This window comes from Quercus robur, chromosome 1 (genome assembly GCF_932294415.1).
Source record: "Quercus robur chromosome 1, dhQueRobu3.1, whole genome shotgun sequence".
NCBI lineage: Eukaryota > Viridiplantae > Streptophyta > Magnoliopsida > Fagales > Fagaceae > Quercus > Quercus robur.
Genome location: NC_065534.1, coordinates 24,357,162 through 24,371,827, shown reverse-complemented (window position 1 = coordinate 24,371,827; position 14,666 = coordinate 24,357,162). Strand labels below are relative to the sequence as shown.

Genomic DNA, 14,666 nt, shown 5'->3' with positions numbered 1-14,666 from the left:
TTATTTTTTTTGGGTGACATTCATAGCACTAGGTCTTAAATGAAAAAAAAAAAAAAAGGTCTTAAATGAAAAAGGGTTGTTTTTATTTTTTCTTCTAAGATTTAGAAAAAATAGAAATGTTATATTAGTAACATTTTTTCAACACTTTTATAATAAATTATAAATGATAAGTTGTTACGGCCTTATAGGTTATTATTGGTAGGTAAAAAAAGTAATTTCAATGATAAGTTCAAAATAGAACCAATAACAATTTATCATTTATAATTTGTTATAAATGTGATTCTCAAGAAAAAAAAAAATTGTGGCGAACGTGTTTTGATAACATGGTGGATCTTGTCATATAGCATTTCAAAAAAAAAAAAAAAGTCTTAAATTAAAAGAAAAGGAGCCTTTATTTATTTTTTAATGAATACGTGTCATATTGATTTGATTGTGTTTCATTCACCAAAAAATAAAAAATAAAAAATACAGATTGTGTTTGAACTATTTTTTGGGATGAGCGATTGTGTTTGAAGTTTGAACTAGTGTTTTTATCCATTTATGAACCGTTATCTGTTTTTATTTAAAAGAAAGGATAAGCAGAATTCTCAGGGAACAAACTCTGTTATAAATAAGTATTCCCGCCAATTTACATGTATGGTGATAAAATTTTCTTCTAAAACAAACAGCTTTTTCAGAAATGGTAAAGAGTAGTTCTGGTGCCACAACTCTGTGCACAACTTTGTGCACAACTCGGCCACGTGGCGAGTTATGGTTGGAGGAGGAGTGATGATGGGTCACCCCTCCACCAACCACAACTCGCCACGTGGCCGAGTTGTGCATAGAGTTGTGGCACTAGAATTTTCCAATGGTAAAGGATCTCATCTGATCTCAAAGATCGGTGGGTGTTTAAATTTTAAAAATTCTTAAACATATCAAGTAATGGAGTATATCTAGGATGGACTATATTTTGAATAGAAACAATGAAATACTCTTAGCTGTCTTCATTGATTTTGGACCACTCTGCCTCACGCCCTCACTATCTGTTTTTCACTTTTTTATATCAAATATCTTTTTGATTCTATAGTATCATCATTCATCTACCGTAATTAATGTACCCCATTGCAGGTTTCTTTGTCCATGTTTTTTCTATACAGTAATACCATAGTTTTTCAATTATTATTACTTGATTAGGAGCAAATGGATCTATCAATTAGTCCTTTTTTCTTGGTATGAAATTATTGAGTAATACGCGTTTTAGCTGAAAGCAGTGAGCTAGAGAGAGAGAGAGAGAGAGAGAGAGAGACTCTACAGAGGCATTAATGGCTCGGCCAAGATACGTGATTGAAAAAGCACAAAAAGGGTTCCTTTGTTTTCAATCAGTGCACTGAATACAAAGTGACTGTGATTACACTCAACAATCACATTTCATGAAAATCATGAAGCATCACTACCAATCAAATTAGTCTACTAGATTTCATTAAACCAGAACTTAGAGAGAAATAAAGATTTGATCTTGAATGGAGACACCCGTGACTGCCACTGCCAACAGTTCTTCTTCTTCTTCTGGGAATAGTAGTAGTAGTAGTATTAGTGAGAGTAGTGGCAATGGACTTCGAAGATTCGGGTTTCGAGTGGCAGTTTTGAATTTCGCACAGAGCCCATTAACATCCTTGTTTGAAAATTCAGGTTTACTAGGAGGCAGAAGATCAGTCATCATGTCTGATTCTCAGGAAACAGCTGATCAAATCGAGGACGAGGATGAAGAGGAGGAAGAGCTCTCTATCAGAATTGTTGGTGCAACAGAGTCAGAGGCAGAGTATTTCATGGGTCATTCAGAACCTGAACAATCTGCATCAGATGCCGGAAATGGGTCCCCGGATGATCATACTAATTCTGTAAGAAGAAGCAGCAGTAGCAGTGGTAGCAATAGCAGATATGATATTCAGCAGTTGGCCAAATGCGTTGAGGAGATCCTCCCTTATTCTTTGCTTCTTTTGGTCGTCTTCATTCGTCAGCATCTCAAAGGTATTTATTAATGTCTCACTTCTCTTTCAAATGACCATTATGATCTAATGTTGTGCATCAACTTCAGGTTTTGCTGTCGTTATTTCGATTGCTGCTGTCATGTTCAAATCCAATGATATTCTTAAAAAGCAGATTGCTCTTAAGGTTCTCTGTTATATGCATTCAGTTTATTACTCAGTTGTTCCTTCTTCTTCTTCTTCTTTTTTTTTTTTTTTTTTCTTTTTCTTTTTCTTGGTTTAAAGTTTTTGATTTGATGGTTCCACTTTCACAGGAGGAGAGGAAAACCTCTGTGGTTGTCAGCATCGCTCTGGTATTTATGCTTCAAGTGGTTCTTATTTATTTGTGGCTTCGAGATACTGATCTCCTATACGCCTTGGTTTTACTTCCCCCAAAAGCAGTACCTCCCTTTATGCACGCTATATTCATCATCACCGTGAATGGTATGTATCGTATGTAATTAAACGGATCACTTTTTTTATTGCTCTTTGACTAACAAATCTTAAATTTGCCTTTTAATCACTTGGCTATCTATATCTATGAAGATTTCTATAAACTTATGACTTGGTTATTCGTTTCTTATAATTCCGTGCTCCCTTGTAATAAACCAGGAAATTAGATGAAAATATATACTAATGGTACATTTAACCTTTTCTGCTATCATGATTTTGAATTGAGATTAAAAAACGGTCCCATATCATGTTCTGTTTGTTTCTAGCTGCTTTTCTTTCTTGAATGGTGGACATAAATCCTATACCCATATAATGATAGACCTTGGTATGCTTGTTATGTTATGTGTATCAGTGTATGATCTAGCTGGGTTTGAATAGACCTTCTCTTGAAAATTAGCTTATGTAATATTAATTGATACTTTCTTCAAGAATGGCGAACAAATATACCTCTACTTGTAGACATTTTGCGCATTGATCCATTCAACTGAATGCCATATATTACTGAGGTCTCAATAATGGTTGTCTTTTCAGACATTATGGTGCGGCAGGCAGCAATGGCCCTCAAATGTATGCTTTTGATATATTACAAGAATTGCAGAGGCCGTGACTACCGTAAACAGGTTACTTATGTTACATTTAGTCAGTGCTCTCCATGAACTACTTCTCAATTTTCTTCTTTAGATGTGTTAAATTCTAATGACTGTTGAAGGCCTCTGTTTTATCCAGGGTCAAATGCTAACTCTGGTTGAGTATACCTTGCTGCTGTACCGTGCCTTGTTGCCTACACCTGTTTGGTATCGCTTCTTTTTAAATAAAGGATATGGAAGCATTGTTTCTTCCTTAACAACAGGGTTGTATTTAACCCTCAAGTTTAAATCAATTATAGAGAAGGTATGATTTTCTTCAAATACGTAATCCCATCTATATGAACTCTCTCATGCTTTCTTCTGCTCTTCTTATAAGAACTCCTCAAAAGGCCACTGAATTTTGATAGTATTATCTTATATTATTACTTAATGATATGGAATTCAAGGTCTACCCCTTCTTTGCTGCATTGAAGGCCTTAAGGCGTAAGGAGATGCATTACGGCTCATATGCCACGGCAGAACAGGTCAGTTGGTCTATCTGCATTTCTCAATAAATAACACAATTGAGAAGAGATAATTATTAATAAAAGGTAAACATACGGTAATCTTCCAAATATGTTATTTCCTTTATATTGGAGTAATAATTTTAAGGGATCATTGCAACTACAGAGTATTCATTTTAGTTCAATCCTTAGTTTTTAAAACGGCAAAGAGTGGGGGGTGGGGGGCCTGAGATGATCTCATTTAAATTGCAAACAGATAATATCCTTCTCGTTCTTGTTCTTAGACAGGGACTTTAGTGGATATAATTCTCTCTCTCATTCACTTTAACTTATAAGATGACCACCATGGACAGTGCCTGGTGCCATGATTTTCTTATACTTCTTTCATTTGCTTCATAAGAGGTATTGACACGTTCTAAGTTGCCATTAATTTAACTGTAGGTCAATGCAGCAGGGGATCTCTGTGCTATCTGCCAGGAAAAGATGCATGCTCCAATTTTGCTTCGCTGTAAACACATATTCTGCGAAGAATGTGTATCAGAATGGTCATATTTTTAACTCCAGTTTCTCTATACAAATTAGGAATATAGTTTTTTTAATCCATACTTCTTACCATATTGCTGTTCTATGCGTTTAGATGTAATCATAATTTATCCCTTGATTGAATGTAGTATCTTAGCCACAGCACTAGTCATGAATATATACAGGATAAAGGCACAGTCATATAATGTGAATGTTATTGTTTATTAATTCTTTTTTTTTTTTGATAAGTGTTATTGTTTATTAATTGTACTTGGGTGGATTGCTTTTGAAGAGGGGGGGAGTTACTTTTTTTTTTTCTCTGTATCTGCTTGAGTTTTTTCACTTTGTTGTACACAATATACATGATTAAATACTGGATCACTTTTTTGAACCAGAAATAACTGCTTTGTGGTTTTATAGAACCTTAAATAATGAGAAATTCAGTGTCTAAAACCTTTTACATTTGTCTAGTTCTCAATAGGCTATATGTTTAATGTCTTATATTTGGAGGATTTGAGTCCTGGTTTCTATGCAATGGTTTCTTTTATAGTTTAGTGAAAATTTGTCCAAATCCTTATATTTTACTATTTTAAGATCAAGGTTCCGAAACCTGCATATCATAATGGTCTCTGGCTATGCAAAATCTATTTTCTTTAACTATCATTAGAGTAATTTGATTTTGGATGACTTATCAACATCATTTTTGGGTTGAATGACATGTTCTTATTGCACATCAATCTTATGGTGATGTTTTAACTAGTTTGTTGTCAACATCTTAAAGTTACATGTAGCCTTCAATGCTGATAAGTTTAGCCTTGAATTCTCTTGTTAATTGCTGTTATTCTATTTGTGCGTGCATTGTAGACTCGGAGCCTTTCAGTCGTTTACTTGTATTCCATCTGCTATACTCCCTCGTATCTTAGCAGTGGTGTTCAACAAACTGCTTGATGATAATTGGTTTACTATTTAACCGAAAATGAATATCCAATAGTGAAGCTACAGTTCCAATCACATCACTTACTACTAGTTTTTTCCACCTTCAAATGGTGGCTGCTTCACTGTAAAGTACCATGGAAAAAAAATGCTGTCTACTTGAAAAGAATTTATGTATGCATGTTTGTTGCTTGCTTGTGCTGTTGGGTACCAAACTTCATACAGATTGATTATACATGTTTGTTTTTGCTTGGGTTCTTACAGGGAGTTTATTTTACCGTGTTTTCAGGTTTGAGCGAGAAAGGACATGCCCATTGTGCAGGGTCTTGGTTAAAGCAGCAGATATCAAATCTTACGGTGATGGATCAACTAGTTTGTCTGTCCAGTTGTTTTAAGATCTACTTGCTAAAGAAGATAAAAGAAGTAAAGAATTGCTTTGGAAATGAAAGATCATTGCCATATATTATATTCTTGATGCGCTGCAGTAACTTATAATTCCATTCTTTCCACCACTGCTGTTAGTTGAGGAGAGGTACTAAAGGTGGCAGCATTCGTTCATAAGTTGTATCTATGAGGCGTATGTAATCCCCAGGCCAATTAATATATGTTAACCACAGAGACATTCTTGTTCATATATTATTAACTTTAGATATGTGTATAAGTAAAACGTCTCTCTCTGTCTCCAGGCAAAACATTCATCATTTATTCTCTATACTTGAATATGCAGATTCTATTTATATCTGATCTTTAACTCTGGAAATTGTGCACAAACTCTCGCTGATTGGAACAGTCCCAAGAATCTACAACCCAATTTGAAAGAAAGCACAGGATAAGCTTTCAGAAAGAACCACTGAAGTGACTATCATAGTTCATAGGTGACAAGCCTAAAAGCTAATAATAAAAGGAATAAAATTTACTTCTTATCAGCCAGGCAATGGGCAAGACTAATAATAATAATCATAATAATATATAAAAACAAGAAAATCATATTGTTACATTTCAAACCTTTGTTGAAACATGGAATACAAGAAATTCCCAATTAAAGAAAAGCATTTATAATATCTTTTGCAATCCTAATGGAGTTGTACAAGCTTGTTTATGTGGCATTTGGGAAGATGACCCCCTCAGCTCAGCATGGTCTTCCGTCACTTGCAGATAGCCCCAGGAGGTGGTTGTGGAGTCGGTGCTGAGGAAATAGAGTTAAGATTCGACCCTGAGGTTCCCAAGATGGGGTAGACTTCAGTGACCTGTTCAGTGCCCTCATCCAAGTATACAACATCCTGCATAGTGAGCTGGTGGTATTCAACAACCTCCCTTAGGAAGCGATTCTCACGTGCATAGACTGAGTTTTCATGGGCCAATCTGGCCTTCTCTGCCAGAAGTGTTTCAAGTTGAAGCCGTATCTGGAATAGAAATATAGGCATCAGAATTCAGAATTATTTGATGCACCAATAACAAAATGCTTCAACAGAATGTTGCCTACTAATAGAAATAACAACTAAAAATGGATTGCAAATGCAAACATGAGTTGTTTGAGCAACTAGTTTAACAATTGAGTTAAAAGGGAGTTAAATTTAGTTGCTCATGCCACAACCCAAGTTTCTGTTGTAATATTTCTTCCTTGCCTCACTCTGTTGTTTTGGGTGCAGGGAGTATGGATTTGGCTTCCTTTTAGTTTAATGGAACCTTTGTCTTAGGAAAAGAAAAGGTTAACAATCAAGTTACAGGGTTTCAAAGTGATGTACCACATTTACCCCCCCAAAAAATGAAAGTAATGTACTGCAAAAAGATTTAACCAAATTTTCCCTATGTGGAGGCAATCAAGAAAGCTACATATGTAAATATGTTATCCAAAAGAAAGGGGGGGCTAATCCTAGAATCTTGCTTGCAAAATGGGAAAGAACCACTGGTTTATCTCTCAATGAAATCAAATTATCCTGAGTTATGCATTTATAAGCCATTGGTAACATTTAAATCAATTGCTTCCTTTCTTCTTTCTATTATTATTTTCCCCAACAAACAGGTTTCAATGACTCCATCAACAATTATGGTTCGAAACATGTTAATACATAAAGCACTGCATTAAACTATAAAGGGAACAGTACAGCTTTAAGTACATAAAATGGTAGTGATATTACGCTTTTATTAAAAAAAAGGAAAGAGGGTAGTAGCATGCATCCGCCTCATCTATCATTTTCTTTGGAAAACACTGCCTAGAGATTTGGAAATTAAAATTTATTGCCTGATTATAATATAAATTTCAAGGTATGCATAAGTTTTTTGGTTAATCTTATACCAAGAAGTCATTAAATGATGACATGCGATCTTATTTTGTTGAGAATTTTGGGTTTTGAGCACTAATAGAGAACTTGACTGATGATGATAATTGTTGGTAAGAGAACAGCAACTTGTAATATCTAAAGCATAAGTGGTTCTTTAAAAATATAATTTAAATGGGGGGTGGTTGTGTATAATTTATCAAAAGAATCAAAACATAAGAGAAGAAAATAGTTTCAGATCATCATCTTCAAGATTGCCTCAATAAATTAAAAAATGTAAAAGGAAAAGGAAAGAAAATCCTAGAATAAAGGGGAAAAAATGCATACCAAATCATCATCTTCTGGGTTGCTTCCCCTTTCACGATTCTCTCGAAGAATTTTATTTTCTTCCTCCAGCTGAGCACATCGCTCCTTTGCAAAAGCCAGATCTGCTTTGACAGTCTTCAACTCCCGAAGAAGAAGCTTTGCTTTTGCAGCCATTGCCATAGCAACCTGTAATGAAAACCAAAGAGCAAATTAAGAATCTCAGTATAAATATTATGTTATAACATCAAGACAATTAGCATGCCCTTGTTATCCTGGAAATAATTTCATAAGTTCCAAAACTCTCCTCTAATCTATTTTCCTTCTCTCCTTTGCCACTTTAAAGTTACATACAGCTGATATGAATAAACTCAGTAGGACTTGTTGCATATCAATTGCCACTTTGGGTTACTCACTGTGAGACAAATAGGACTTGTTGCATATCAATTGAACAAATCAAAATTAACATGTCCGTACAAAAAGCCAATCTCTGGAGCTGCTTCTAGGGCCAGGGGAAAAAAAATGCACAAAATTTATAGCAACCAACAAACTCAAGTATTTCTATTGTATGAACCAGTGATACAAGGTTGCCACCTTACGTCGCGAGATGCCTTCAGTTGAAGTCCTTGGTCAGTTTGCATCTGGGGTTGCATCTGTGGTTGTTGCCATGCATTACTACGGTTTGGCACCTGATTCTGTGCCTCAGAACCGCCAGGCTTTTTCTTCATATGTTTGCGAGTTTCTTGAATGATGTCTGCAGTCCGACTTTCCACGATAGTAAGACCCTCCTGAAAATTGAAACAGCAGTAATTCAAATGATAGAATTGGTACAAAATCTGATTACTGAGCAGTTTACAGATATAAAGATAGATGTATAAGTGGAACAAGTGGAGAAATTTGCATAATGGTGAATGCTTGCCTAGAAAGAAAGAGAGAGAGAGATATTCATTATCACCAAACAAACATAGATTATACTTCATGCTTCAGAAAATGGCATAAACAGCAGGAAAATTTGCAACTACTATGGCCCTAAGGAATGAAACTAACCTCTAAGGCATTACCAATGGTGCCACCAATATAATTAAGAGAAGATGCAATGGCACCCAACCCCTTCTGTAGTGCAGGACCATCTGTGTTTTGACGTCTCTCATCTGAGTGATTTGAATTTTCATACTGCAAATAGGACAAACAAATACAAATAGCATCACACATTACAAGTCCGCAGACATACAGGGATCCAACCACAAAGTTCTGGGAAACTGCAATTTTCAATACATAGTGATTGGTAAAGTATGATGAACTAACATGGAATATAAGCTTTCCTAAGTTGAGCAGCTAATTACAGTTAAGTATAATCCTAAAATATTTTCACCATTTTGGACCATTTTCCTTCTAGATTTTTTTTTTTTTTTTTTTTTGGGACATACAAATACAATACTGAAAAGCTCACCTTGCCCATTGTGGGTGTAGCTGCAGACATGGGAGACCTTTTCCTTTCAGGCGTTTCAAAATGTTGGGGTTCAGTATCCTCATCAAGAATGGCTTTAGCTTTTCTAGCCAAAACACCCCAAAACCCATGTTTGGATTCATTCATACTTTTCATTGATGTATACTCATAAGGCTTGGAATCCTACATTTACAAATAACACAACACAATTGGCACACAAAAAAAAAAAACCCAAATAGCAAAACACCCACACACACACACACACAAAAGGGCAATAATGCTTTTGTAGAGCTCTCTGTGAGTTCAGAGTGATATGACACACCAACAACAACACAAACTAAACAAACGCATTTATATCAGTAGTGTTGTAAACAAAAGACAAGAGAAAAAGCACCTGGAGGGAGACTGGAGGAGAAGATCTGGTGGGGTTGGGAGAGCGAGAAGAGGAAGAGGAAGAGGAAGGAGAGAGAGGAGAAGAGTGGCCATAACCATAAGCAGAGGAGAGGGAAGAGTCACGGTGGGCCGAAGATGCTCTTATAGCCTTTGCCGCTAGAGATGCCGGAGATTGAGCCTGAGGCTGAGGCTGAGGCTGAGGCTGAAGCTGAGGCTTGTGAATTCTTTGATGATGTTGTGGTTGTTTTTGTGGTTCAGCATCAACAGCATCAATGTCCTCCTCCTCGTCCTCCAAAAAAATGGAAGAATGTCTTGATAACGAAGACGATGATGATGTTATTCCCTGTTGCTGTTGTTGTTGCTTCCTTCTATACGCCATTATACCTCTCAAAATCAAATCTTTTAACGTTACATGATTTGATTTTGAGAGGATTCATTCAAAAGGAAATTTCCCTTTGTTTTTCTTCTTCTCCCAAATACTAATACAGACAAAGACAGATAGATCTGAACTGGGATTCTAGTTTTATTGTTGTTGCTGTTGTTGTTGTGTTTTATTTTTTTTTGGCTCAAATTTATTGTCCTTCGTCGTCAACGCACTCTTTCCTATGTATGTATCCTTTTATCTAGTTCCTAGTTCCTAGTTCCGAGTCCCGAATTCTGGATTCGTTTTTTAGTTTTAACCCATTTTTTATTTATGTAAATACTACATGGTCTGGTCTGGTCTGGTCTGGTCTGGGACTAGTCGGTGCTTGCCATATTTTTTTTTTTTTTTTTTTTTTTTTTTTTATGTTTGATCCTTATTCCTTAGCCCATACCTCTACTCTTAGCTCCCACTACTAGTTAGTAAATTTTTTTTCTATATGGGCTTTGATGGCCTGTTTTTCTTTTTGCTAGGCTGGGTTTTCTCTTACACAATTTTAGGAATAGCTGTGCTGCTTTGTTAAAGCCCAATAACTTTGTCACTGGTAATGGCCCAGGGTTCACTAATACAACTACTCTCACTTTGTTTTGGTAAACTTCTGAATCAGAAGTTCTGATATATGCTCTTTTTGCATCCAATTTTATACTTGCCTACTAAGATAAGATGTTCACCAAAAAAGCTACCCCCACTTACATTAAAATCCTAACAATCCATAGTAAAATAAGTGAATCAGATTTTGTTGTTGTTATCAACAATTTTTAAATTGTTGATAACAACAAAATCTGATTCACTATACTCGAATTGTACTACTAAGCCTCCGTTTGGGTACTACGTTTTGCATCCACGTCTGGACACAAAATGCATTTCACCTTTTTTTTTTTTCTTTATGCCGTGATTGTTGACTAGAAAGGTGTGAACAGTGCACACCTCAGCAACTTTTCCCGCATCTTTTAATCAACTTTTCAGCAACTTTTTAGTCATGGGACACACAAACCTCACTTTTTAACAATTTTTTTTATTAAAAATGGGTCCCACGTACTATTTACACATTTAAAATTTTTTATTTTGCTACCTTGTTTTTTAGTTTTCAATTTTCAATTTTCAGCTGTATCCAAATGAACCCTAAATGCATTTGTTTAGTCATTGATAACATCACAAAATCCAATTTAAATTTAAATATATATATACTCAAATAGTACTACTACTAAATATATTTGTTTAATTATTGATAACATCACAAAATCAATCTATCCATTCAATGATAAATAGGCAAGATTTTAAAAATTACATGGCCGAATTAACCTAAATAAATCTAGAGAATTCTAATCCACTTCAAACCAACAAAATATTCTTTATTGTTGTGTTGATATTCAATGCTTCAAAAACATGTAAGTCACCTCTGGTAGCTGGGTTTGAAGAAACTAAGGTGAGTGCTCTTATTAATCTGGTGTCCAATTAATGATTGGGATATTGATCTGCTCAATGGCTTATTTGCACCTCTTGAACTTGAGTTGATATCAAGCATTCCTCTATGCGAGTTTACTCAGTCAAGTCTGGATATAATTTCCTTGCTAAGGAAAATTCCATAAATAATCGGGTACAAGGCAATCAGATGCAACATCAGGGTGTGTGGAAGGACATTTGGGGACTCACAGTATCTAACAAAGTGAGGAATGTCAAATGGAATTTAATAATTTATGCAGATGCAGAGTTCTAACCGAAGACAAGTGTGATCATTGTAAACAATCTTCTAAGGATGTGATGCATGCATTGTGGAATTGCCTTACTCTATCGCCTATTTGGAATTCAACCCCAGATTGGTTGTTTCGGCAATCCAGAATTTTTCCTAAGTTTAGTGATCTATTCCACTACGTCAATAGTGAAAGAAAAAAAATCTAGAACTATTTGCTATGTTGTTGTGGACAGTTTGGCACTGTAGAAACCATATCAGAACAACCTCTAAGGACTATCCTATCTCACAAGTCCTCCCTTTGGCCACTTTTAGCAGATTTTATTTGACACATTCCTTCTTCCCCAGGGTTCGATGGTTACCTTCTACAGCTCCCTTGGTTAAAGTTAATTTTGATGGAGCAATGTTCAGAGAGTCTAGAGAGGCAGGTCTGGGAGTTATTGTTTGTGACAGTCAAGGGAGGGCTTTAGCTTCCCTTTCCAAGAAAGTTATTCTTCCTCCCTCTATAGATGATGTTGAAGCTCTGGCAGTGGTGAAGGCCATTCACTTCGCTCAAGAACTCGGCTTCTCTTCTATTATTCTTGAGGGAGATTTAGAGGCTGTAATCAAGGGCTTTAAAAGTGAAAGAAGAGTCATCTGCCTCCTTCGGTCACCTCCTACTTTCTGCTAAATCCTCTATTATTGCTTTCAATAATATCTAACTTTGTAACTCATAATCTATCTAAACATGCAAGTAGAGGTGGAACTGTGTGTATCAATTGGGGGTGATGGCCCCCCAAACCAAATTTTTTCAAAAATGTTATAGAGTAGGTAAAACTAATATCTCAATTTAGTCTTTTCATGAGTTGGCCATCCCAGCACAAGATTTGGCCTCCCCAACTTGTTTTTGCCCCATAGTTTTTTACATATTTTTATCTTTTGCCTATTAGTTTTTCTCTATCTCTCTCTCAGCATATCAACCACCCATATTTTTACTAGCTTTTTAGTTAAGTTTTTCCCAAAATACTTTATAGTTTTTACCTTACAGTCACCCAAAACTGTTAATCACTTAGTACTCTCACATTCTCTTCAATTTCACTTCATTAAAGTTCTTCCTTAACAAATCTATCCTAAGAAAAAAAAAAACTTCCTTAACAAATAATTTTATAATACGAAAGTAAGTGAATTTTGAGAGGTACACAATTCTTGTTTTGCCTTTTCATTTCTATTATAGTTCAATCTTTATTTACTAATCTTGTGATTATGGTTTGTGATTTTTTTATTAAGTTAAATTTTTATATATTTAAGAGGTACAAAAGTGATCTTGAATTTATTTTTTCACTGTAGTAATCTAATTTGGTTTAATTTAGATTCAATTTATTTTATGCTTGCTAACAGTTATTTTGTTATATTTAATTTCTATTAATATTACTTGTTCTTGCAATGTAGTCTAGCCTAATTATATTTTATTTCTATGAATGGTATGGACTTGTAACTGTTTAAAGGAATAGGAAAAACTCAAGGGAAAAAAATGTCCTTAAAATGATCAATTGGTTGTTTGGTTTTATTGGTATTTTGGGTACTAAAAAGAATTACATTGATTAAAAATTTTTAACAAAAAATTTGCACTATTATACATACTTCCAAGTTAATTGAAACACTTTTCTTTTTCTTTTTTTGAAAAATAATGCATGATATATATATATATATATATATATAAAGGAAAGTTTATAGATATAAAAAATTCCATAGGTTGATATGACTAATTGCTAGTTAAAGGTATTAAAAAAAAAGAAAAAAAAAAGAAAAAAAAAGAAAAGGTGATGTTAGTAGTAGGCATGGGCCTAAAAGAGATATGATAAAAGCTAATATGATAACTTTGCCTCCCCCCTCCTAAAGTAAAATTCCTAACTTTAATTTGCCCCTGCATGCAAGTTATGTTAGAGGTTTATAAATGTGGATGGAGCATATTCCTCCACACCTTTATGATGTTTTCATTGTTGATTATGTCTAAGTTTTTAATACAAGTTTGAGGTATTTCTTCTCAAAAAAAAAACTTTTTTATGCTTATTTTTTCTTTTTGCATTTGTTGTTTAAATAATAAATTGAGAAAGTGGCAATAAAAAAAAATAGAAAGGGCTAGCCTTAACTCCATTATACTCTATAATAATTAATAAATACTTGTGTTGCATAAGCAGTACCCTTATGACAGATGACATTACTAAGATAGCTCTAGTACAATTTATCAGTGATTGAAGAAATCACTAAGTACATCTGCTATATCCTAAATAGACTAATTATAATTATGCTTCCTTGTAATCACTTATATAGCCAAGATTGGTTTAGTACGTATTTGATTGGTGTAGGACTCATATTAATTAGTAGATTCCTCCACAACTTATTCACAATCCAAATCTATTTATATCCACATAATTTGGGGCGGCTATTACTAATTGTTTAAGGCAACTTGAGCTTGGAAGGAAAGTAAAATCAAATAGAGAACAAATTAGATTTGGAGTGACAGGAAGATCGAATGCCATATAGGTGTGTGGTGGGTTGCATGATTGAGTTCAGGAAGTGAGTGAGAGCACATTGTTCAAAAGCGCTTAGACACTAAAAAGAAATTAGTGGTAATAAGGAGTCTTGATTTGCATAATCAAGTAGACAAGCACACTCATAGCATGTATATCTGGAGGGATTGATGCATTAATTAACTAGGGAATGGGTGAGAGACATATAATATACTCAAAGTGGAGAGATCCATGTAAGCATGTATATCAAGGCCTTGCGATGCGTGTGTAACTGTGTATGCCAAAGGCGAAAGTTCCAAGCATACGCATATGCCTTTGAGAGTATATTTGATGCATTGACCATTGAGTCACTTTTTTGATTGCCCCTACCAGTGGTTGACTGTTTGTTGCAACCACCAACCTTATCATTAAAGCTTCCCTACCATACAGAGAGAATTGGTGTTAGTTTTTTATTTTTATTTTTTGGGTTAAAGGTTAGAGTAGTAGAGGATTCAACTCCGGTATAATACCACTGGTAAGGATCCAGATGCTAGCAAAAGCTAATGTTTTTTTTTTTAATGGGAAGACTGAAAATTTTATTCATAGTTTGAAATAGAGGTTACATCTAGGATAAGTGCTTGCT

General features: G+C 34.8%; 2 protein-coding genes across 4 annotated transcripts; one reads left to right on the top strand and one right to left on the bottom strand.

Moving 5' to 3' along the window:
* The first annotated feature begins 1,005 nt into the window (after nucleotides 1–1,005).
* LOC126726562 (uncharacterized) lies at nucleotides 1,006–5,752 on the top strand. 3 transcript variants are annotated; one of them, XM_050431850.1, is made up of 8 exons: nucleotides 1,006–2,007; nucleotides 2,075–2,151; nucleotides 2,279–2,456; nucleotides 2,988–3,076; nucleotides 3,183–3,347; nucleotides 3,517–3,567; nucleotides 3,988–4,091; nucleotides 5,291–5,752. In XM_050431850.1, exons 1-8 carry the CDS (start codon nucleotides 1,500–1,502, stop codon nucleotides 5,394–5,396), a joined length of 1,278 nt encoding a protein of 425 aa, XP_050287807.1. In that variant the 5' UTR covers nucleotides 1,006–1,499; the 3' UTR covers nucleotides 5,397–5,752. The 3 variants fall into 3 exon arrangements, with proteins under 3 accessions (XP_050287807.1, XP_050287791.1, XP_050287798.1); XM_050431834.1 differs by having other exon boundaries at nucleotides 1,014–2,007; nucleotides 3,490–3,567; XM_050431841.1 differs by having other exon boundaries at nucleotides 1,024–2,007; nucleotides 2,279–2,447; nucleotides 3,490–3,567.
* A 194-nt stretch (nucleotides 5,753–5,946) lies between these two features.
* Nucleotides 5,947–10,076, bottom strand: LOC126726579 (uncharacterized). The gene is made up of 6 exons (XM_050431861.1): nucleotides 9,425–10,076; nucleotides 9,034–9,213; nucleotides 8,631–8,756; nucleotides 8,183–8,371; nucleotides 7,608–7,772; nucleotides 5,947–6,404 (listed from the first exon to the last, which is right to left on the bottom strand). Exons 1-6 carry the CDS (start codon nucleotides 9,800–9,802, stop codon nucleotides 6,147–6,149), a joined length of 1,296 nt encoding a protein of 431 aa, XP_050287818.1. The 5' UTR covers nucleotides 9,803–10,076; the 3' UTR covers nucleotides 5,947–6,146.
* Between the last annotated feature and the right edge of the window lie 4,590 nt (nucleotides 10,077–14,666).